We start from the raw sequence: 26,195 nt of genomic DNA, 5'->3' as shown, positions 1-26,195 counted from the left end.
TTAAGTGATAATTCATTCATAAATTTTTTCGCTTACTACATTCATCAAAATGGACACATGGTTAAAAACGGTCACTTTAAAGAAATCAAGGGACAGTAGGAGTGAGACATAGGCCTTTTAGCAATTAACATTTTTAAGTTTAACCAGAGTAAGGTGTTGGGGAGTGCTTGACAGGTGTCAAACACTAGAAAGGGTTGGTGCTGCAAAAAGTTTGGGAACCACTGGTCTAGGGGAGTGAAATGCAGGGGAAAAAGAGTGAAAGCAGAGGAGGAGAAAACAGAAATAATTGTCAAGCACTCTTCCGCCTCAGCTAATTTCCATGTGACAGTGATGACTAAAGCTAGTATCATTCATTAATGCTCTGGGTGCTCATTAACATCCCCTCACACTTTGAAAGACTCATTACCTACATAATGTCATAGTCCCTATGACAGCCAGACACTTCCTTGCTATGAATTAAACACCTTTGTACAGTCAAAGGGGGAATTCTCTTGTTAAATATAAAGAAACTTGAAACTCTGACTGTTGGTTCACCAAATGACCATGATATCTTATCGATCAATAAAACATTGATTTCAAAGAGGAATTGTACCACTGTATTAGATTACAGTGGAATACAAAGATGGGTTCACTTACAGTTGACAGTGACTTTCATCGTCTTGGTGTCTGGAGAGGCAATGTCATTTAGAGCACTGCATTCGTAGTCCCCTGCTTGGTCCCGGGTGATACTTGAGATGTTTAGATATTCTCCACTGCCATACTTCTTGGCTGGAAACAAAGAGAGGGGAAGATAAAAAGTGTTATCAAATACACATAACATATTGAAACAATATCAATAGAGACCTAAACAGGTGACTTTGGACTGATTATTCATTCAGACCCACATACTGGAATACAGTCAAGTCTGTTGGTCCATGTGGCTAAATGCACATCAGTACTTTCCAGTTTTTGTCAAGACAATAATAAATCACTGGCATGTTGTTTCTTAACACTCACCATGATAAATACCCATAAAATAATGTACACACCACATTGCTGACCGGATAACACAGTAGGGCTGGGCGGTATGGCCTAAAATGTTTATCACGGTATAATTCGGAAGCACTGACCTATGTTTATGGGATCGCAAGAAAACTTTGTTAAATAGTTGTAGTGAGTTAGCTATAAACAATTATTACATGGCTGAATATTCTATTCTGTTGGCCTACAATAAACATTTCACAATTCTAACCAACCTGGCATTCGATTTGTTAAATGCATTCTGGTAGATTGTTCATATTCGCGCACATGCATGGCTTTCAGGTGGTGAAAAAGATTGCTAGTGTTTCCACCTTTGGCTACCACAATTCGACGACACAATTTACAGAGTAGGCTACTGTTTGTTGGTCGATGTCGGATAACTTGAAACCAAACCATTTCCAAACGTTCGTTTGGAAATGGTTTGAGAGGAATTGCGTAAATCTGTCTGCTGTTCTGAATTCACCACGAAATTATGTATGTTTCAAACGCTCTAACTTTTCCTCTATCTTGTATTGAAAGTGGTTAAAAATGAGGTTTTCTAATGAAGTATTGCAGACGGAGAAGATTTGTCAAAATGGCTGCGTGAAATCGTCTTGATAAAGGATGATTTGCATTACATAATGATACAAATATTTATATCATTAGAAAGCCCTACTTCTTTTCTTCAAAATGGTTTAAACAGTTCAGGTATATTAATTGAGAAAGTATGCATATTCAGGCAGGAAAGTGTTAAACAGTGTGAACATTGACTTGGTGAGAAACAGTTCTTTAAAGATCCCATGACATGCTGTTTTTGGATGTTTTTGGATGCTTAAGCCGTAGTGGTCCCCTAATACTGTATTTGAAGTCTCTTTCCCGAAATTCAGCCTTGATGCAGAGTTACAGCCACTACGAGCAGTCCCACAATGAGCTATCCTCAGGACGTGCCGTTTCTGTGTCTGTAGCTTTAAATGCTATGAGGAAGAAAGAGGCGGGGCTAACTGCCATGCTTCGGTCGTTTGCAAGCCACGATGTCTCGAGGAAAAAACAATAGAAGCGCTCGCACGGTCGTAGCTCATTTTGTCATTGGTGGGCCAAATTTTCTGTGCGGGCAAAGCAGAGAAAGGGGAGGTAACCTTCCCTATTGTGACGTCACAATAGGAACATTTTCAAAACCGAGCGTTTCAGCTTTCATTTTCTCAAAGGTGGAGAAGAATACCCAGGGCTTGGTTTCCACCTATCGAAATTTCTAACCACTGGGGAACCAAAGGCAGGCTAGGGGAACTTATATTAGCTCTTATATCTTAGGGTGCTGGCTAGTACTAGGGCTAAGGCAAAGGCCAAAGCTAAGGCACATGGCGCACACGCTGATGATAGGTAAGAGAATATTGTCATACATGTTGGCACCAATGATGTTAGGCTGAGGCAGTCAGAGGTCACAAAGGTTAATATAGCATGGGCATGTGACCTTGCTCAAAAGATGAGTCAGCATCAAGTAATAGTCTCTTGTCCACTACCTGTTAGGGGGACTGATGAGATCTACAGCAGACTTGTCTCTCTTAACCGCTGGTTGGCTCGCTTCTGCAGAGAACAGGGTTTAGAATTTGTAGATAATTGGTCTCGTTTCTGGGCCAAACCTGGCTTGTTGAAAGGTGACGGGCTCCACCCGAGCTAGAGAGGTGCTTTTCTTTTGTCTAGGAATATTGAAGATATTTTAGAGCACGCCTGACACTCATTAGAACAAGCCGGGCCACAACTGTTGTGAGTTGTTTGGGGCCCGATAGCTTGGCTTGTAGTGTAGCCAGTGTGGTTGCTGATGTCGTTTTTCCCATTGAGACGGTGTCGGTCCCCCGCCCCTTTTCCAAATTTCGGCCTTCAATTATTAGGAATTATACCAATTTAACATGTATTCAGTCTTGCTCCCCCATTGCCCTTCCTACTAAGTTTTCTGCTAACAGTGCCACCTTTTCAGAAGAAATATCTATGACTAAAACTGCCAAAAACCCATACTGGAATGTTGGGCTCCTAAACATCAGATCCCTATCCACAAAGGCCGTTTTGATTAATGGGCCTCATTCTCTGAAGTTTCTTCTGAAATGTTTCTTAGGGGCTTCGGAAAAACAACGTAAGAAAAAGACATCCGCCAAATTCATGAACGCTTGAAAATATGTTCCTACGCAGCAGAAGTTTTCTGAGCTGTGCTCCCCCGAAAGTTTTCTTAAGTTGAAAGCGCGTCCTCGTGCTCCTGAATTTGCATACATACACATCCCGAAAGCTCCTTATAAGGGCACGCAACAGCAGTGACGTATGCAATCAGAATCGACACAATTAGGAAAGCAACAGGAACGCACGTTATGTCCAAGCGAAAAGCAATTGTGCCATATTGTATGCCTAGGGTGCACACTCGTCCCTTTAAATAGGTCGAGTGATCAGTGATAATTGGATGGCCTGGTTGAATTTATATGATGTTCAAGTCCAAGTGCAATTTAAAGGTTTTATTTGTCACATAAAACATCATACCAGTAAGATGAGCAGTGGAATTGTTCTCCACTGGATCTAACAGTGTGCACACCAAGCAAGGTAAATTATTATAATTATTTTAATCCGAGGATGTCTGTAGAGTTGATGTGAACGCAATCACCAACCATTTCTCACAAATTCATTAACACTTCTAACACGGAGAGTTTTCTTAAATGCGATTCCCCTTGTGGTTTTTTAAGGAATCGCATTTGAGACAACTCTGGCCGATTTACGACTGCTATTTCGAGTTCGGAAAGTCTTCTGAAGTTCAGAACAAATCCCAGATAAGAAAACTTTCATGAATGCCAAATGTTTTCCTAAATCCAATTCAGAAGAAATTCCTTCTTAAATTCTTCTTAACTGGGTTCGAGAATGAGGCCCAATGATCTGATGTCTGAATGCAGCCTGGACCTGATTGGACTTACCGAAACCTGGTTAAAACCTGACGAATATTCCCCCCTGAATGAAGCATCGCTTCCGGATTTCGCGTACTCACACGTTCCTGGTGTCTCAAAGAAAGGTGGTGGTGTTGCTATGATAAATGAAGCTAGCTTCAACCTCAGCCTAAAATCTGTGAACACCTTTAAAACATTTGAAATAATTTGCATGAAACCACCAACAACTTTAAAGACTACTCCTGCCCCCCCTCCCTCATTTTGTATAGTCACTCTATACCGGCCCCCTGGCCCATACTCCCTCTTCCTAGAGGAATTTGCAGATTTTAGTGCCGATCTTGTGACATATACTGATAACATCTTAATTATGGGTGATTTTAACATTCATGTGGATGACCCAAATGATCCTTTAAGTAAGGCCTTTACTGCTCCAATAGATTCCACAGGTCTCACACAGGTGGTTTCCAAACCTACCCATCTGCACTCGCATACATTAGATTTAGTTCTCACACAGGGAATTGTGATTACTGACCTCACTGTCCACCCCCACAATCCTATATTATCAGACCATTGCCTGGTTACCTTCAAATTGGACCTCTGCCAGAGCCTTGATGGCAGTCAGAAAATTTCTACTAGCCGTTACATATCCCCAAACACAGCTATAGAATGACCTGAATGAGTTCTACTGTAGATTTGAAAGACAATTGGACTGTCCTGAACTACCCCTTCCCACCCACGAGGCCTCCTCCCTCACCCCCTCTACAGTGACAACTCTCTCCATTCAGGAGGGTGAAGTTAACAGACTTTTCAATAAGAGGCAGAACCCCCGCAAAGCAGCTGGGCCGGACTCTGTCTCTCCTGCCACCCTCAAGCACTGCGCTGACCAGCTGTCTCCGGTGTTCACCTACATCTTTAACACCTCCCTGGAGACATGCCATGTGCCAGCCTCAAGTCCTCCACCATCATACCTGTGCCCAAAAAGCCAAGGCCAACAGGACTCAATGACTACAGACCCGTCGCCCTGACCTCTGTGGTAATGAAGTCTTTTGAGCGCCTTGTGCTGGCACACCTCAAAGCCATCACAGACCCTTTCCTGGACCCACTGCAGTTTGCCTACAGAGCCAACAGATCTGTGGATGACGCCGTTAACATGGCCCTCCACTTCACCCTACAGCACCTGGACTCCCCAGCATCCTATGCCAGGATCCTGTTTGTGGACTTCAGCTCTGCCTTCAACACCATCATCCCTGCCCTGCTTCAGGACAAGCTCTCCCAGCTGAACGTGCCTGACTCCACCTGCAGATGGATCACAGACTTCCTGTCTGACAGGAAGCAGTGCGTTAAGCTGGGAACACAAGTCTCTGACTCCCGGTCCATCAGCACCGGATCTCCTCAGGGCTACGTCCTTTCCCCTCTGCTCTTCTCCCTGTACACCAACAGCTGCACCTCCAGTCATCCGTCTGTCAAACTTCTGAAGTTTGCGGACGACACCACCCTCATTGGGCTCATCTCTGACGATCATTGAGTCCATCCTCACCTCTTCCATAACCATCTGGTACGCTGCTGCCACTGCCAAGGACAAGAGCAGACTACAGCGTATCATCCGCACTGCTGAGAAGGTGATCGGCTGCAATCTGCCTACCCTCGAGGACCTGCACACCTCGAGGACCCTGAGGCGTGCGAGGAAGATTGTGGCCGACCCCTCCCACCCTGGTCACTCCCTGTTCCAGCTACTCCCCTCTGGCAGAAGGCTGCGGTCCATCAGGACCAAAACCTCACGCCATAAGAACAGTTTCTTTCCATCTGCTACTGGCCTCTTCAACAAGGCCAAGGATTCCCATTGACATTCATTCACTTATTTAACTATTATAAGTCCATCTAATGGCAATTCAGTATGCATAAGCCACTTTATCTCATTATCCGATTGCACTGTTGACCATTCACGCTGCTCATTCTATTCTTATTTTCATATATATTTTATTTTATATTTAAATTGTTGTATTCTTAGATTGTTTAGTTCTTAGAAATAGTTAAACTTTTGTACTTTTACTTAATTTAAGATCTGTATATGTTTAGTGTTTTGCACCTCCCTGCCACAGTAAATTCTGTGTTTGTATAACATACATGGCGAATAAACCAAATTCTGATTCTGATTCTAGAACTGGCTAGTATTCTACCCGCTGCACTAAAAGGACTTAACGTTCCAAATAAATCATTAAATGATAAAACTAGGGATCTGAATTTAGTTCTTCAGCTATCACTAGACTATGTTGCCCCTTTCAAACCTAAGAAAAGAAAAGATAAGAAATTGGCTCCATGGTATTCAGAGGAAACCCATACTCTCAAAAATCCACTAGAAAATTAGAACATAAGTGGCGTATCACTAAATTGGAGGTTTTCCGCCTGGCCTGGAAGGACAGCCTAATGGAGTACAAGCAAGTCCTCATCAGGTCCAGATCTGAATACTTCTCTAAGTTGATTAGTAAGAACCAGCACAACACTAAGTTCCTATTTGATACCGTTGCAAAACTCACTAAGAAAAGTACACACGGTGTTAGTACAGATCTCTCTCCCAATGACTTCCTAGAATTCTTTTACCAAAAAATCTATGCAATAAGGGACAAACTACAGGCTAGCCCTGGAGGAATAGCCATGAACACTGAATATTCCTCTATACCAAGCATGCTGCATGTTGAGGCTCTCACTCACTTTAACCCTATTTCTATGGAAGCGTTCATAAAGCTGATAGATTTATCGAAACCCACCAGTTGCCTTCTCGATCCCCTCCCTGCCAAACTCCGTAAGGAACTTCTCCCTATTATTGGACTACCCATGCTTAGTATTATTAATAAATCTATCATAACCGGCCAAGTCCCTGACGATTTTAAACAAGCAATTATTAAGCCCCTTCAAAAAAAAACAAGGTTGTCTTAGCAACTACAGGCCAATTTTTTTGAAAAAGCTGTGGTACAACAGCTCACTGAGCACCTCTCCTTAAATCAGATTTATGAACCTCTCCAGTCTGGATTTCGTCTTCACCACAGCACTGAAACTGCATTAGCCAAGGTAGTCAATGATCTACTATTAGCATCTGACGCAGGCTCTATCTCTGTCCTGGTTCTCCTAGACCTAAGTGCAGCTTTTGACACTGTGGATCATGAGATCCTCCTGGAACATATGGAGAACTATGTTGGGATTTCTGGTACTTCACTTCAGTGGTTTAGATCGTATCTATCTGACAGATCACAATTTGTCCACTATGATGGCTGCTCATCCAGGAGTTCCACTGTAAAATACGGAGTACCACAGGGTTCCGTTATAGGCCCTCTGTTATTCTCGCTTTATATGCTGCCTTTAGGAAACATAATGAGAAGCTCTGGGGTAAATGTTCACTGTTATGCAGATGATACTCAGCTATATATGTCTATAAAGCCTGGAGAATTACCACACGCTATGGAAAAATGTGTTTCTGGGTTAAGAACTTGGATGACAGCAAATTTCCTTCTTCTCAATTCGGATACAACAGAGATTCAAATTTTCAGTCTTAAAAAATACAGAAATAATTTATCCAATCTGACCTTAGACTTAGATTGCGTCAAAGTCTCTCAAAGCCAGCTGGTAAAAAATCTAGGAGTCACAATGGACCCAGACCTTTCGTTTGAGTACCATATTAAGTAGCGCCATTTGTATCATATTTGATACATGAGTTTCAGAGACCTCTACGTCATTATCATGAGCAATACTTTCCTTAAAAAAACTGTTGCATACGATCCTAGATATGTCTTCTGCCAATTGGTAGATTTCCAATGCACTACAGGCAGTATCATGCATTTAAACACCATTTAAAAAATGGCCGCCGTCACAAAGTGACTCGTTCGTTTTCGGTAGGGACGATCGTTGCTAAGTTTGAAAAATTTACAGTAAGAATAACATTTATAGTGTTTCTGATTTTTCAATATGAATATTTACTGTGTTGAAGCAGCCTATAATTGATTAATGTTTCATTCATTATTTTATAGTAAAATTGTGTTGAAAATGTATGTATCAAATATGATACAAGTTTCCCGCATAGCCAATATACTGTATTTCATGATGCAATCTGGATTTTGTCATATCACAATGCCAAATACACTATTTTGTTAAATTTTAAACTAATTAAAAGTAAGGATGTCATAGTAAGACATATTTAGATTGGAATTTATGTGTTTTTTATATACAAAAACAAAGCTGTGGACCTACTTTCTTCATTTTTTGGCATTAAACCCCTGGGAAGTGTGAAACACTGTGATTGAAAATCCAAAACTCACATAATAGTTCCCAGACCAGCCATTGTTGAAACACAAAACAAGTTCATGGGAAGTGTTGACCTCCCAGATATGCTGTCTGCACTTTACAAGTTCAGCTTCTGATGGTATATGTATATTACAAAGACTGTAAAAAGGTTCCTGTTTGGGAAAAAATAAGAACCAAACCACTTCAAATGTTCCAAAAGCAGTGAAAATCATTTGTTATTGTTTTAAAAAGTAATATTATTTAATATTAATATTGTTTTTAAAAGTAGTGTTGCGATAAATACATTGACGAATATGCCTGGTGTATCAAATGTGATACAAATGAAATATCATATGTAAATTACATTTTTGATTTTTTTTAATATGTTTTGACTTAAGGTCCAATAAACACTATAATAACAAAAAACAGAATTTTCCGGATATTAGTTGATGTGTCAGGCTTCACAGGGTTAAGCAAATTACCAGAACTGCATTTTTCCATGTACGTAACATAGCCAAAATACAAAAATTCCTCTCAAAGGATGATGATGAAAAACTAATACATGCATTTGTTACATCCCGACTGGACTACTGCAATGTGTTGTTCTCTGGTCTCCCAATTACCTACTTAAAAAATGTACAGCTGGTGCAAAATGCTGCTGCTAGACTATTGACTAGAACCAGAAAGTTTGATCACGTAACATCTACTCTCGTCTCTTTACACTGGCTCCCTATCCAAGCCAAAGCTGATTTCAAAGTGCTATTACTAACCTACACATCTCTGCATGGATTGGCACCACCCTACCTCTCTGGTCTCCTTGCACCCTATCGCCCCGCAAGGACACTTCGATCTCAAGATGCCGGCTATCTGGTGGTTCCGAAAATTAAGAAAAAAACTGCTGGAGGCAGGGCGTTCTCATATAGAGCACCTCTTCTCTGGAACAAATTACCTGTGTCAATTAAGGAGGCTGATACTGTTTCGACATTCAAAATTAGGTTAAAAACGTTCTTGTTTAGTCAATTCTATGACTGTTAAATGTAAGTGTGTGTATGTACTTTCTATGTAAACCTGGGGTGTGTGTTTGTTTGTGTGTATCACATGTAACATCTAGATTTTACAAATAAAGTAAACCTGTTACTGTATATTGTTATTGTTATAGTTTCCGTTACTAGTTGGTGACAACGGGGGACGGGGCATTCTCACCTTTATTATATAAATATAACTTATTTTAGAGTTCTCTCCCCTGGAACAGAGTTCATGTTCCAACCGAGGGGGGCTTGTAGTGGAAAAATTCTAGTGGCACTGTGTAGATTTGAACAGTCAAGAGATGGCGGTTTCAATAAAATGTATTTTGCTTGTACAAATCAAGAATTAACAAAGTACTTTGTGATCAGTCATAACGAAGGAGGTGCTAGCCACAGGTCGTTCGCCAGAGTGATAAAGAACAACCCTAAAACCCTGCCTTATATAAACTTTAGATCAAATGGCATTCTATAAGGTCAATCCCTCAATTTAGCCAACTCTGTGATTGGTCAGCACTGCTCAGTGACAGTTTGACTCCATACCAAGTGTCCCACAGTTCTTTGATGTGGCATCTCTCCCCAAAACAGTAGATAGTAAAACCACAGGAGTTCACCAGTCAAATGGTCAACTGTCCTTTGTGTGGACATCTTCAAACAAGTATTTAATTAACCCCACCCATGCTACAGGAAGGGTCAGAGCAGCTTGATCAGTTAAACTGCTCCCCCAGATCACAATAACAATACAGTTGAATCCACATTGTCTCCTGACCAGCTGTCTCATCCTCCCCAGGTGTCATAAACTGCAAATGGCATCTCTACCAAATGGAGTTATTTCAACATTAACCAACTTTAGACTTCCATTAAAACACATTCCTCATATATAAAACACACACATTATAACTGCTCCAAATTTCCACGACAATTCCACTCTTTTTTAGTTTTTTTTTTACAATAGCATAAACCCAAACAGTTAATCAAGAAAAATAAAATTCAAACATTAACATAAGAAATGCTAGTCTCAAGACAAAACCCATTGTACCCTGTACACCACAAAGTCCAGGTTGTCGGAACGGATGCCATGGTCGTGCATCCGTAGTGACCATCTTCAGTTGGCTGTAGGCAAACTTCTTTCAGTCAGTGTAGTCGATTCACCAATTATAAACAACGATCAAATTGCTCAGGGCAACTTTCAACGACACTGCACTTTGCGTACAGCTCGGAAATTTCCTTGGTACTACGCAGAACGCGTATCCTCTGCTTCCGTCTCCAGACAAGGTGCACGCAATGGTTAGCGTGTATCCACGTTGCTCTTCCTTCCGATCTAAACCGCCGGATTAGTCGTCAGGAGAATCTGGTATGGCCCCGTCCACCTTGGGTTTTACCAGGCGTTAAGGGTCCTTCACCACGATCCAGTCATCTGGTATCAAATCATGCAGCGGTCCAGTCATAGGAATAGCCTCCTTCACCTGCCTGTGAATCTCACACAAAGTAGACTCCAAAAGGTTGCACAGTGATAAACAAGCACATTCTCACAGAGGTCAGTTAAAGGTAACTGACTTCTTGTCGTCTGACTTAGTCTTCAAAGTTCTGTTCTCTCATTCAACTGAAGTGATTAACACAATGTTGAATCCTATCAACACCAAAATAACTTCCATAAACAAGTGTGACCCATTATCATTACATATCCTCAAAGAAAAATCCCATCGAAGAATAATCTAAATCAACAAAACTTGACCACTGAGCCCCTGAGAAGTCTAAAACTTCTTCCCATCCAACAACCATCAAAACAGTATCACTTCTCCAAAAATTGAACTCTACAAAATCCATCTATCAATACTCAAATAGTTTCTCTAACCTTAACTGTGAAGCTTATCGTGTTTAAATTCCTTTTCTCATATTACTTGTCCCACAAGTACTGACAAAATGACTATGCATCCATTAAAAATCCTCTTGTATGCTAAAATAATGCATTCTTGATATCACACAAACTGTAGAGGCATGATCTTTCCATGTGTTAACTTAGCAAAATCTCAAGATAAATGTTTTATGCAGACCATACAACCTCCATTTTTATTCTCATATCCTTCCTTTTTCCAAAACGCATTTTCTTGTGGATTAGTCCAAGTTCGAATCTCCATTCCAACATTCCTTTCTCCATCTGTCCGCTGTATTCTGTAATTCTTATCAAATATACTCAAACAAAACAAAATTCTCACTCTGGGTTAAATACAGTCCAATACTTTCAACTCAGCAGTATCATATCAAACCCTCACAGTCCTATCACAAATCCAAACTACTGAAGCTAAATTCATAAAACCATAAAAACCCCATAGTCACTCTCTGTTTGGATCAGTCAGTCATCAGTCAGTCATAAATTCCTAAACGTCACCTCTTCCTCTCTAAGAAGCCTGCGCTTCCCTTACAAGAATCTGTAACAAATGTTGTATCAAGTTCACACAACAATTTTCCTCAAAAGAGTCCTGTAAGCCCAAATTTGTCAAGTTAGGCTCATCCGGACATAGCAACATCATCTCATCACTTCCTGTAAACATATCAACATCAAAAACATATTCTAGTTAGTTCATCAATGCATGCAGGCAATCTAGAAACTGCTCCAGCTAGTATCAGCACTAGCATTTTCCCTGTGGAATAATCATAATTGTTAGAGTGAATTCCACATTTGCATACAGCAAGTTGTTCTTTAAGTAAAAATAAGAAACTTCCTGTTTCCATACCTTTCCCAAAATCATATGTAACACCAATGATGTATTTAACTATCAGTAAATATTTTAACTCTTTTCCCTTTTATGAATTAACAAGCTTACACTGAAGCAAACAACTTTTGAACCAATTTGTATAAAATAAAACTATTTTAGAAAACAACCAAATTACCCCATCTTTTAGTCTCTTATTATCTTTTCTTAAAAAAAACCTTTAGGAACAGTTCAAATGAATACCTTTATATTTCAGATTCCCTTTTTATTTTTTTATTTTTCCTGTATTTAAATTCACCAAATCAAATCTCTCTTTTTCCAAGACATGTAGAAAACTAGCATCACTACCCTAAACCAGAATTTAGTCTGTATAATTCCAAAATGAAACATAGACCATAAAATGTTGTAACCATTAGCCAAACTTATACCCCATCTATATTTCTATATAGGTTAGATAGGTAGAACTTCATAACTTGCTTTGGCTGCAGTCCAGAACAAGCTACTTAGCACAAACCATCATAACCACAATTTATCAGACATAATGAGTCTTCCCAAATTATTTCAAAACCAAATTATAATAACCCTCTTTATGAACCAATAGCATAATGAAACAACCTCATCACAGCCTAACTGTTTATCCCAAAACATTGTACCATACCCTGATAAAACTCTCACAGAAAACTAAAATCAAAGTACAGTCAAACTCCAAACAAAAGTACATTGTAATTATTTTCTCTTTCTCATTTCATAACCACATTGCATCTAATACCTTTATCAAAACTCTTAAAAAAACTCTAGATTTTAGTATTCTGATTTAAAACGTTTGCCCATATACCTCTTCAAAGCATATGCATAGTTCCCTTTTCAGAACATCAAAATGTTTAAACCTATCATCTCTTCACATCCACAAAACGTTCTCTTGTTTCATTAAATCCATGTTCGCACACTTAAAACTGCTCTTAGAATAAGTAATTCATGCTAGAATTACGCTACGACTCGCAATCACATCAATCAAACAATGCCCTTAAGACAAAAGAAAATATAAACTCTCCCTTTTTCTTTTTAAACAACACAGATGGTTGGCGTTTACCGTCTATTCACTTAATTTTGCTAGAGTATAACTTTTCCAATCCAATTAGAACTAATTTATGAACCAGGGGTCCAATTTCTGCATTTTTATGGATACCATCACACACCACAGATTTTCCGCTCGTAAATACAAGTTCTGGTCTGAAAGGCTTCTACCTCCCTGTTTGGCTAGGAATTAGAACAAATGTTAATCATACATTCGTAAACCACCAAACTTCGAATTCATCTAAACGGACACATCTTTCACCATTAATACTCACATAATTATGCAGAATTACACCCTCTGGGATCACCTTTGTAAAACTCAACGTAACGGGACTTTTTTTTTTTGCCCCCACCTTTCCTCGGAATTCCTGAAACTCATTTAAAATGTCCTCAAACAAACAAAAACCTTGTTAGCAAATGTCTCAAAATACTCATCACCCAACATATTTCCAAAATAACCAAATTAATATGTAAAATTCGCTCCAAATTTATCTATTTCTCTAAATTTGCGTCTTAGTCAATTTCTCAATTTCCATCTGCGCATGCGTCATGCGGTTACTCATCCTGGATCTCAAATATCAAGCTGCAATTCCTTTACCAGCCTGTACCCGCCTGTCGGTCTGTTAGTTTGTTAGCTAATGTCGTTGCCATAGTTGCAAATTCAACTTCCTGGACTCTCCTTTGTCTCAGGACAGAGCAAAATGCACTTCCTCCACGTTTTCACCATTAGCCATTAGCCAACAAAGTCACGGCCTGGATTTTCTTTACAATTACAACCTTTACAATTCTATCAACCATTAGTACTATTTTAATTTCAACATAAAAATTAGGCTCCAAAATCTACATATGCACCTAAATCACTCGTCAGAGAACGACAGTTTACCCATGTATTAGCATTCTGGTTGGACAAAGCTTCAACTTCAAGTCCATTTAAATAGGTAAATATGAATACCACCAAACCCAACACATTTCAACAAATCATCTCAGCAGCAATAAACACACATATGTAGCACCTTTGCCCTTAACAACAATCGCAATTCAGTCTCTCGAACTAGTTCCCCTTGTATACACTTCAGTCCCTCGGACTGGCTCAATCTTTCTAATCACTTCTTCATAACCCTTTACATATTTCTTTAAACAACAGTAACATTTGTGAACTCAACACAAAATTGAAAATAAAAACCATTTAACATTTCCAGATAAATTCAATACATAAAAAAAAATATTCCTTAAACAACATAACATTTCCGTTTGAACACATAACTTTCTATAAAAGTTTCAATAAGCCCGGGATTGTAATTCTTCAAATGAATATCGCTTTTGTTGCCAAAACTGGCCTTTTACCAATTATCCTACCCAAAAACTAAATTTCCAGCGCATTATTCAATAACGAATCAAGCTCATAATATAGAAAATTGGTCTGTACATAATTTCCAAATCAAGAGTATGGCAACTCACAATATTTTCTTAAGTTTGACAAAGAAACAGAAACACACATCTGTTTTCCAACCAATATTTCTCAATTCAACGTCAAATTCTCTCTAAAATGGGTGTTATTTTTTTTTATTTTATTTTTTACTCATGTGGTGTGGGCCACTGCACGCAGAATGAGCTTCGATGAAAGAATCAACTTCCGCTAGGCTCAAGCGCATGCGCCTCTTTTCAAGTGGAGAATTCAGTCAAAGAATTAACATTAGCATTTTAAAAACAGAATGTCTCCGTCTTCAAAAACAAATGCCTTCTGGCGGTAATCAGACCAATGTAAAGTCTAACATCAAATATATAACGGTTAACACAAAGTTGTAAAACAATATAACAAGTCAATCGTCTCTCCTCTACCAACAGTGTCATAACCGATAAACATTGTACGCCACCAGTTCGGAACTCAACTTCCTGTCACGAACCCCTCTGATTTTGCGAGAGTTCGCCTCCAGAAAACTTTCAACAGTGACGACACATCTCCGGACATTCATGTACATTTGGCTCAAATTCCCACAATTAAAGCACGCATTCTGGATTGACCATACCTAGCAATTCGTGTTGGCCTACATGTTTTTCAACAGCATGTCAACACGCTCTGCATTAGCTTTGACCAACATAGCCCACAACACTATTTATTCCAAACACAACAGGGACTCAAACCCTTTGTACCGGAGAGGACTTTAACCTCTCCTTCTTTGAAACGCAAAATAATAAGTATAGGCAATTGCAAGTCAAAGCACAAACCGCAATCCTTGCGGGAATCCAAAGCAAATCTATAAAGATGGCAGATGTCAGAAGATATCTGACCTATCTCCATCCAATCAGAAAAAGCTCTCCAATCAGGCTAAGATCTATTCTTTTCTCCACTTAAAAAAAATTGTGTATCTATTTCTCTCCACGAACCTATTTCGCAATACAATAAGGTCCTTAAAACAAAACGACCCCACAATCGAAAATCCACATTTATCAATCCATATTTGCATTTGCAATAAACTATCGTTACCATACTTTTGCTTCATGTAATCGATGCTTGGACAGGTCAATTCTGCCTCCAGACCATTCATTTTTAGAATTACAATCCATAAACGATAACCAACGACGGAAAATAAAGACACAATTACCCCTTTTCTTTTCTAAAAACAATTAAATTCCGACTTCACAACTTTCAATGAAAATAACTGCACAATCATAAATTACAAATATTCAAACCGAAAAATAATAAAATTTTTGATTTTTGTAATTTGTATATAGCTTGAATAATAGACACCATTAGTTACTCATACTTCTTTTAACCTCAAAAAAACATAACTTGCAATTAAAACAAAAAATGAACACGCGCGTTACTAACTTTGAAATTCCATAATTCAGGCCTTCTTCACTTTTTTTTTTTTTTTTCTAAAACACTCTCAGCTGGTTACCAATTTCTCTTTAATCTTTACCAATTTAATCTTTACCAATCCTCTAAAGTATACTTTTTACCATTTTACTCTTGGGACTCAGAAATCAATACATTTCCTGACCCAATTTCCCAGGGCCTTAAAGACACACAGCACGATATCACGTGTGAATTATTACCCTTTATGCGCTTGTCAGCACATTTCCTGCATGCTGTTTGTACGACTCTAACGTAACGGGACCAAACGGGTTCCAACGTTCCCCCAATTTGTACGACTTGCACGTACAGGACACAGCTCTCCTCCGGTCTCTGCCCTATTACTAACTAAACCGAATTATTGACAATAGTCTAAAACAATACACATTTAGACAACTCAAATCACACAGAGGCCAAAAAAGAATATCTCACCGGTTCTTTCAGGATCCCGCGTCAGCCACAAAACGTCCAACGGGCGCCCCCCCTGGCCCTGCTGTCTCACGCATGGCGGAAGGAAAGGCGGCTTTTTGCCGGAAGATCAATTCGCCGAGGGGAGCCGCCTGCTGAACGCCGTAGACCAATCGAGGATCCCGGGTTTCGGCACCATGATGTAGTGGAAAAATTCTAGTGGCACTGTGTAGATTTGAACAGTCAAGAGATGGCGGTTTCAATAAAATTTATTTTGCTTGTACAAATCAAGAATTAACAAAGTACTTTGTGATACTGTGTCATAACGAAGGAGGTGCTAGCCACAGGTCGTTCGCCAGAGTGATAAAGAACAACCCTAAAACCCTGCCTTATATAAACTTTAGATCAAATGGCATTCTATAAGGTCAATCCCTCAATGTAGCCAACTCTGTGATTGGTCAGCACTGCTCAGTGACAGTTTGACTCCATACCAAGTGTCCCACAGTTCTTTGATGTGGCATCTCTCCCCAAAACAGTAGATAGTAAAACCACAGGAGTTCACCAGTCAAATGGTCAACTGTCCTTTGTGTGGACATCTTCAAACAAGTATTTAATTAACCCCACCCATGCTACAGGAAGGGTCAGAGCAGCTTGATCAGTTATACTGCTCCCTCAGATCACAATAACAATACAGTTGAATCCACATTGTCTCCAGACCAGCTGTCTCATCCTCCCCAGGTGTCATAAACTGAAAATGGCATCTCTACCAAATGGAGTTATTTCAACATTAACCAACTTTAGACTTCCATTAAAACACATTCCTCATATATAAAACACACACATTATAACTGTATTCCAAATTTCCACGACAGGGCTGGCGCTGTCTTAGTGTCTAGGGCTTCATCAAATACCCTTTTTTTGCTCTGCTAAATTGCTGTATTAGTCCACACTTGACCGGTGGGGATCTCATTCTAAATATGACTGTAACTGTTAGCTGCTCCTGGCCTTCTCTGATTGCTGCTCTCCCCTCTCTGTCCCCCCTCCACACATCCCCTGTGGCGTGGGGGGTTTGAGCTGTCAGCACCTGCCTGGTCGTCGATCTGCCAACGCTGGACCTGGTCGCCAACCGGAAACCAGTCTCCATGACGGTCAACAGCGAGTTTCCTGGTCCCTTCCTACATCTACCAAGTTGAACAATGGATTTTGGTGTTTCAAAACCCATTGACACTTCCTGCTGTATGACTATGTTAAGCCTGTGTTCTGCTCCTCTCTTTCACCAACCGTCTCTGGAGGAGGGGATCCCTCACTGAATTGCTCTTCCCAAGGTTTCTTCAATTTTTTCTCCTGTAGTGAGTTTTTCTGGGAGTTTTTCCTTGTCTTCCCTGAGGGTTTAGGTTGGTTGAGGGGCAGTTCTATGGGCGTATGTGAAACCCTCTGTGACATGCTTGCGTGTAAAAAGGGCTATACAAATAAATGTTGATTTGATTTGATATTAATGTTAAATAACAATAGTGTTTTTGCTTTCAGCAAACACCATAATTATATGTTTTGCCTGCTGCAGGCATCTGGTGTGATTTATGTATTGTTCTGATTTCCTGACTCTGTCCAGCGCCTTTTTGTCAGCAGTGGTGCAACTGCTAAACCACACCAGAATGTCGTGCGAGATGATGACAGAGGAAAGTTGGGAGCCCAGCCGAACTGACTGGGGACGGTCTGTTAAGAAGTCGTACGTCAGTAAGGTCAGTCAGTACGGTCGAATATGGGCCCTTTGTGGGAGTTACTATTGCCCTGTAGTTACAACGTGCAGTCACTTTTTTAGCTTCGGCCAAATATGTCTTTCGATACACCAAGGTGATTCTGCACATAGAAGTTCAGACAGAAGACATCTCTAAGCAAAATATATTACATCTCTCTTTCACACTCTACGTTATATTGCTGCCAGCAGAGTGGAAGTGTGACACCCAATGGAGGTTTTGTTAGTTTTATTTTGAGCAATGTTTTGAAATATGGGTCATAGAGGCCAATTATAAGGAAAAAAACGGAACATTTCAGTGTTGTTGCCAGTAGGAACTAATGTGGCGCTGTTTTCTCATCGGGGACTCTATTGGCAGGCGGGTGTCGGTGCTTCCTCAATATGCTGAGTGGCGCGAAAGCAAGAAGAAGCACCTGTCGCCTGGGCCCCGTTCGTCGTAAGGGTTGAAGCTAAGTTAATCAATTGTCCCTTTAGCCCGTTAACATTAGCGAGCTGATTGAGAACAGCAAATATTAGTTCGTCAACGGCTGATCCGCATCCAAATCATGTGGTTAATTTCAATCAGGCTAAACTTATCAGGGAAATTGCACGTGCACGTCCTACTTCAAAAGGCAGGAAAGGTCGATCACAAAAACCGTGATTTTCTAACGGTATGATGGCGGAAAAGACGAAAGAGAGAGCAGTGATATTCTCGCCATCCGAGCAAACTATTATAATGAGTCTCTACAAAGAAAATAAGCATATTATCATGGCTAAGTCAAACACCGCCACCGCTGCCACAGTAAGCAGCTTGGCAAAAAATTGCCGATAAGCTAAATGCGTAAGTTTTGGGAAAATGTAGCAAATCAATCACATTTCTTTAAATGTGCCTGCTGGCAGTAGGCTTAATGGAAATTAATCATCGAATGAGATCTTGCTAGCGAAAATAATGATCTCAACTCTTTCAGAATAAGTAGATAAAAACAAGGCCAAAGAGTATCTAATTGATACGAATTCATAGACACTTATGAGGATATATGTACTGAAAGCGCTTATATCATGTACTATGTGTATATGCATGTAGGCCTATGTGTAAATCCCTCTTTGATTTCATTGACTCGGACATGGCCAGGGAATATGATGAATTGATTCATCATCTGGTTAAGCACCAAGTACACTTTTCTTACAGCAACGCATGCTGCGGCTTTGCCAATGTTTTCTGCATCGCCTATACTGTATAAAAATGTACCCGACGCAAAAAACCTCAAGGCTATGCAGAGAGTCTGAAGCACAGTTAAAGTTTAAAGTAGCTTTATTGTCAATTTTTTCACGTCAAGACATAAAAAGGAATCGATATGACGCTTCCCACTCTCCCACAGTGAAACATAAAAAGCACAGGCACAGGTAAGACAAGACATTTCCTAAAACATAGCGTTACATATTCACATACAGCAGCATAAGCTCATAATTAAGCTTGCTGCGGCGTGTGATATTTGCAATGTACGGCCCAAGAAGGTCTTGCAAATAAATGAGTCCTTGTCGGCTGAATCGATATCGCTCAAACAAGAACTCATCCGTGTGAAATAAAGGATCTTGGCGATCGCGAAGAACTCTATTGGTATGGAAAGCTAATCGAACTATAGCTCCTTGGTCAACTGGGTCTCTCAAAAAGGGAGCTACCATGTTATTTTCCGGGGGAGTGGCAAGCTTATCCAGCTACACTTACGTTAGCCTGCTCTGGAGCAGGTTAGTGCTAATTGATATGTTACTATGGTGATTTATCGAAAGTTGCTTCCACGAACCAAAAAGAGGGGCGTTTTTAATCTTAGCCTGAAAATTAGCTCGCTAAGCGGTTTAGCGAGCTACGATGAATACCCCCCTGGTCTCAATTCTTTTCCTGTTTTTCAAGATTCTTATCTGTCTATGGGTCCTCTGCCTGGGACCTGTAACAGAAGCAACGCTGCTCTTGAAAATGTACGAAGAAATGCAAGAAGAATTCTGAAGCTCTAGCAAACGATTTTGCTAGCCAATTAGTTTGCTAGCTTACACCTTTAGAGTGACTAACTTAACTACCCAAGCTAACAGCTACCACCAACACACAAATGTAAATAAACACAACCTCAGCAAAACACAATTAAAGAATGCTTTTTCGAACTACATAAATCCCCCAACCGTATCCTTTTTGTCCTGCAGCAAGACATGGGAACCAAGAGCGTCTCCACTACAATGCTGTAGTGTTCTTTTAGGGTTGCACATACCAAGTATATAAGCTTAATGTGACATTGATTTTGTTGACAAAACAGTTGTCAATTGCTCAAAAAATTTAAATACAAACAATCTATGGCAGATCCCGGGACCGAACCTTCAGACTTGTATACATGCATCTAATCCATTACACCACTGACTCTACTGTGTTGTTTCAGGTTTTCTAAACACATGATGCAAGAAATCCCATGAGCTAACTAGCAGCCTATTATCTACAAAGCACAATAGTTCTGGATCTTCTTGAGTAGAAAATCCCAGCAGAATGAAACATTACAATTATGATTACACTTGTCGCTAACGCAAGTCGGGCCTACATGAAAAAGTCTCACTTACGTTAACGTCAACTCAGACTTAAGCCTCAAGCCGTTCCACTAACGTTTCGTTCCACTAACAGGCAACGCTAATTCAAGATAGACCTCAATAAGCTTAGATTGTGCGTGCACACGGACAACCGAAGCAGCCCAGATCAGGCGATTGTCGAAAATAAGAGTTATGTCGCAAAAAGCAGAGCGTAAACCAGCAGAGCGGTGTTATTTTCAGCAGCGTAACTGAATTTTTTGAGTTATCCCGAAAAATTGCAATACTGATGCAATTAATAGGGCAAGGTAGACGATCTGGCAAACCTCAACAGGAGGTTGAGAATAATAGCCAAAAAAAGAACGTGGCAGCAATTGAAAATTGTATTTGGAGGGTCAAGTATGTGACCATGGTCAAGAAGGCCCTGGTTTGGACTTGACGTGGGCTAATAATGTTTTTGTCTTCACATCTTGAACAACATTAATTAATTACTTAAAAATAACTTTGCCACACACATTTTTTAACTGATAGGCTATATGCTGAGCTTTAAAATAAAAGGGAAAGATAACTATGACTAAAATGGGGATTCACTGAAATAAGTATTATTGCACAGATCCAGCAGACTTTCAGATCAGAAGGTGACCCAAACCGTAGCACACTTGCTTGGCAGAACAGTCATTTAAAATTGCTCAGCATGACAAAAAATATATAATTATTATATTACGCGTGCATATTTAATCCAAATCCAATTATTACTATGCATGGACAGCTGCCCCATATTTCCATATTTCCAATTAACATAGTCTGCCTCCACAGGTCCAGTTGGGGCTTGGACAGTGGCAAAATGTGTTTTTTTGTAGGGCAGGGGCAGAAAAATGTAAAGGGCTGCTACTGCGCGACATGGGCTCTCACCAGTGTAACAATGGGAATGGGACGACACCCCAAGTGTCGTCACAGCCTCACTTTGGGAAAGCATGCCCTAGTGGGCACATTGTAGGGGAGACTGTTGGGCACAGCTTCTAATCGTCTTCTTTGGAAAAGGCATAAAGGGCACGTCATAACAGCACTCTTTTCCATTGGAAGTAAGGGCACGTTTTATTGCGTTTAGGGGCACCCTGGGCACTCAAGCATATTTCACAATGTGTATGGCAGACAGTAGGGCACTTGGTCTAATTTCTGCCAGGGCATTTTAGAAACGCTTTTTCAACCCTGGGGGCACCAGGCAAGTCACCCCCTGAGTCTTCCAGTGGGCCTGGTTACACCCATGGGGACAGTATATTGCACCTATAACATTGGGGAAGCCAGAAGGAGAGGTAATTAAGTAATATAGAGGCTTGTCAACATACTTTATGCAATTGAACAAGTCTCCTTGATTCTTTGTGTTTCAAGATGACCTGGAAAACTGATAAAAAGTATTCAGGTACTGCTTTGAAGCAAGGTATACCCTTCTTATTTCCTGGCATACAGTTGACTTTGCAAAACCTTTCTGAGTCACCAATCCTGTACAAGAATGTCCCACATGCAAAGGAACACAGAGATGCAGACAGACTGAACAGTGGGCAAGGCTTGGCTGCAGTGAGTTTGCTTCCTTATGTGTGATTCCAGCAGACTACATAGTCTAGGCCTACCTACATAGACTGCAGTCTACTACCCTCCTTTCTACTATTTTAGTGTACTACTCTCCTTTCTACTAAGGATGGTAGGCTGCTCTTATGTGTTCATTGCCATCCTTAAGAGTTGCTAATCTACCTAGATAAACTATGCTGGGCCTGCTGTACCTATACCACAGATGCTGGTCAGGGAAACATTACTTCTGTCTCTGAAGGGATAAACGCTCTTTGTATAATCTGAGCACTTTCATCCACAGGGTTGTCGAAGAACGGATATGCCATAATTGATTGTAACTTGTCTAGACGCTCTGCTTAGTTTAGGCCATATTTTATGTCAATTAACCAATGGCTTTTGTAAACAGTTAAAGTTACATTATTTCTTAACTTGTGTGCAGAGAGCGTGCAGAGTGCACAAGCCATTTTTTTTGGCATGGATGTGTGTTCAAAATTGTTTTTTGAGCTTTATGTAATATAAACATTACTCATTGTTATATTTGCCGAATTTATTTAACAATGAACAGGGCTCTCAAGTGTCACGCATTCCATCCATTTCTCACGCTCTCAAGTAACACCTTGTATTTCTCACGCATTTCAACCATTTCTCACGGTGAGAAATAAGGGATAACTTGTCCCGCGATATACAATTAGTGGAAGAGGCTCAGGTATACTGAGAGTTGTTTCAAACTTCGAATTTATCATCAAAGGACAACCAACACACAGTTCTGGCTATATTTACCATCAGTAAGCTTGTTTTTTTCCATGCATGCTTGTTTGTTTACGTCCAAGGCTTGACTTCTAAGGAAATCAACAACATATTTATTAATTTTGTCTGGAAAAACAAACACCACCATCTAAAAAAGAAATAATTTCTGCATCCAGAAAAGAAGGGGAATTTGAATTATTACATTTTATCGATTTAAATAATACATTTAAAATCAAGTGGGTTAAAGAATGTCTTAAAACTCCAGACTCTATTCTGTATTTTATTCCAAACAATATCTTTAAATACATGGGTGGTCTTCCATTCCTGCTTATATGTAATTTTAACATTACTAAATTGCCTATTAAGTTATAAAATGTTTTCCTACAGGCTCTTCTGGCTTGGAAACTATGTTATGTGCATAACTTTTCACAATGGAACAATAGTGACATTACGGTTGGGAAAAAGTCTATATTTAAACAGAATTGGATTGATAAAGGTATTCTACATGTACATTATCTATTTGATGGCACTGTTTTTTTGTTTAGTTATGAGCGATTCCTTCTGGTTAAAGCCTTTCTTGTAACAATTAGAGAGTTTAATTATGTAGTGAAAGCTATCCCTACTGGTCTATCACTTTTATTGAAACGTCATCTTCCGTTTCAAGCAGTATTGAGAATAGAATCTCGTTTGATGATAAATGGCATTGATTTGAGTTCTAAATACAACAATAAACATTCGTAACACATTATGAAAGAAGGAAAAGCTTTTTGGAACAATATATTTGAAGGCACTAACTGGAAAACATCTTGGCTTCTACCTTACAAATTCTGTATTACAAATAAGATTAAAGAAGTACATATTACAATTTTACACAACATATATCCAACAAATTTGCATTTCTCCAAGTTTTTAGATATTGAAAGTAATTGTAGCTTTTGCAATACTGATCCAGAATCTTTACCACATTTGTTTTACCATTGTATACATTTGTTTACATTTTGGACCCGAATGGAAGATTATATTTTGTGCAAAACTAATTGTAATATCAAACTTGAGTGTAAGAATGTGATTACTCTTTTTGAGCATGAGGAACACGATAGTGAATTTATTGTAAATGTGTTTATTTTATATGGTAAATTTCATATACTTAAATGTAAAGTTACGAGAGAGAACCCAATTTTTGGGAGTGAATTTAAGGGATATACAGTTAGGTCCATAAATATTTGGACATTGACACCATTTTCATCATTTTGGCTCTGTATACCACCACAATGGATTTGAAATGAAACAATCAAGATGTCCTTTAAGTGCAGACTTTCAGCTTTAATTTCAGGGTATTTACATCCAAATCAGGTGAACGGTGTAGGAATTACAACACATTTTATATGTGGCCCCCCCCCTTTTTAAGGGACCAAAAATATTTGGACAAACTAACATAATCATAACTGGTGTCCCACAGGGCTCCGTCCTTGGACCGCCTAACAGTTAGTTAACTCCAGATTGATTCTCCAGACGTTTTTTTTGGGGTAAAAACCGTTAGTCCCACACATTGATTCAGAGCGTGCACGGAGAGAGGGGGCTATTCACAGACTGGTCCGTTGTAATGAGAGAGATAGAACGCGAGTGGGGCAAGAAGGGGCTGAGTGAATCAATGCGCTACACGCAGCTCTACAATTAAATATTATTTTGCCATGTTAAACCACTAATAAATCTATGTATGGGACACTGCTGTGTGCATATTCCCGATTTAATTTCACTTTCACATTACTTCGGTGGCAAAAGGCCAGAAATCTATGGATTTTACATCATGGACGATGAGAGATTCATTCTAGAAGAAGAGCCACACTAGCTGTATGACACCACAAATCCACAAATAGCGTACACAAATATGTATCTTGCGAACTCGCCAATACAGCTACCTCGCAGCTTCTCTTTTCTGCTGTAAAGACAACTACGCGCCGCGGACGCGTCCGGTAAAAAATATTCTAAAAATTTAAATATGTGATATTTTAAATAAGTAAAACGTCTATTTCAGGATGTGAACTCACCCAATGGTGTTATGTGTCTCCAGGAGATTGTGGGCTCTGGTTTTCCACTGGCTGTACAGATGAGTGATACATTGCTCCCCTCGTTAACTGTGATGTCAGAAGAAATGTCATATATCTTCGGAGGAACTGTGAAAGAAAATAGAAAACACACAAGTTAACATTTTGAATCTGTGACCCTGTATTCACTTACTAAAATACATTCCTGGTGAGTTCAGACAGTTGAATTGTTTGTAAAATTGTTGAAGTGAAGAGTGAGTCAGAATTACATATATAAAGTGATTCTGAGACCAGCTATATGTGGTTCAGCTTGGTTAAAGAAATCATCTTCTTTGAAGCTTATGATTGCCAGAGATAATCATTGTGTTTACTTGTGTGGCGGAGTGGGCTCTGGTCCTCTCCAGAGCTCAACTACTCACTGAACACAACAGGCAGAAGGACCCAGGGAGTCAACGACCCGTTGGGCAGAGGCCGATGAGGCATACCTGACCCCAATCACCCCTGATCAGCCCTCCTTTAAAAGAGCTGGCCAGGGTTCCATGAGGGGGGCTGATAAGAGGATGAATACCCCCACACTGACCTATTCTGGTGTGTTCTTCTGTTCCAACATGTTATACGTGTTCAAGCTGTGTAATATGGAAAATAGTTGGAGGTGCGATGTCAGAGGGAGGGCCGGTTGGTGATGGAAGTGGGCCGGTATTTGGACCAACCCACCCCCGTCGGCCCACCGGGGATTCCCCCAGTATCCCCGATTGCCAAACCGCCCCTGATTTTAGGACATCCTCAGATCTCAGACTCAAGTGTCAGACTCAAACGAAAAGGCATCAGGTCTCGGACCAAAAATCGTCAGTCTCAGGCGAAACGGCATCAACCCAAACTGCGTCAAACCAACCTCTGTCAGTCTCGGACAAAACTTTGTCAGAAAAAAAGTTGTCAGGGCTAGATGAGGGAGCTGTTGACTAGCTTTCTGAATTAGCTAAAGTAGATAGCAGCTTTTACAGTGAATAACGCGGTGGTGTTGTTTCTGTTAACTGGTACAGCAAGCAAACTATTTGTGATATAATACAAAATAGTTGTTCATCTCCCCATTTTTCTTGGGAACTAGAAAATAAGGGGAGTAGAGACCCGAGTTCCCCTGGTCTCTGGGAACCGGGATCACTGTCCCCTTGATCAGCAAGCTCGCCATCTCCTTCCGGAGCGCGACTGCCTTCAGCGGGCAGGATAACCGTGTCTCCTGCACCCCTCTGAACGGAGGGGGAATCCGTTTGAACTGGATCACATAACC

General features: G+C 40.0%; 1 protein-coding gene across 5 annotated transcripts in view; it reads right to left on the bottom strand.

Moving 5' to 3' along the window:
* The window catches only part of negr1 (neuronal growth regulator 1), a 227,218-nt gene that overhangs the window by 102,387 nt on the left and 98,636 nt on the right, over nt 1-26,195 (bottom strand). For all 5 annotated transcript variants that reach the window (XM_062451018.1, XM_062451019.1, XM_062451020.1 and 2 more), the window contains exons 3-4: nt 24,914-25,039; nt 637-768 (exon numbers count right to left, since the gene is read on the bottom strand). In XM_062451018.1, the coding sequence (XP_062307002.1) occupies nt 637-768; nt 24,914-25,039 (258 nt within the window). The remainder of the gene's footprint in view (nt 1-636; nt 769-24,913; nt 25,040-26,195) is intronic.

This window comes from Osmerus eperlanus, chromosome 24 (assembly GCF_963692335.1).
Source record: "Osmerus eperlanus chromosome 24, fOsmEpe2.1, whole genome shotgun sequence".
NCBI lineage: Eukaryota > Metazoa > Chordata > Actinopteri > Osmeriformes > Osmeridae > Osmerus > Osmerus eperlanus.
The sequence above is the reverse complement of the archived record's forward strand: the minus strand, read 5'-3'. Positions and strand labels throughout refer to the sequence as shown.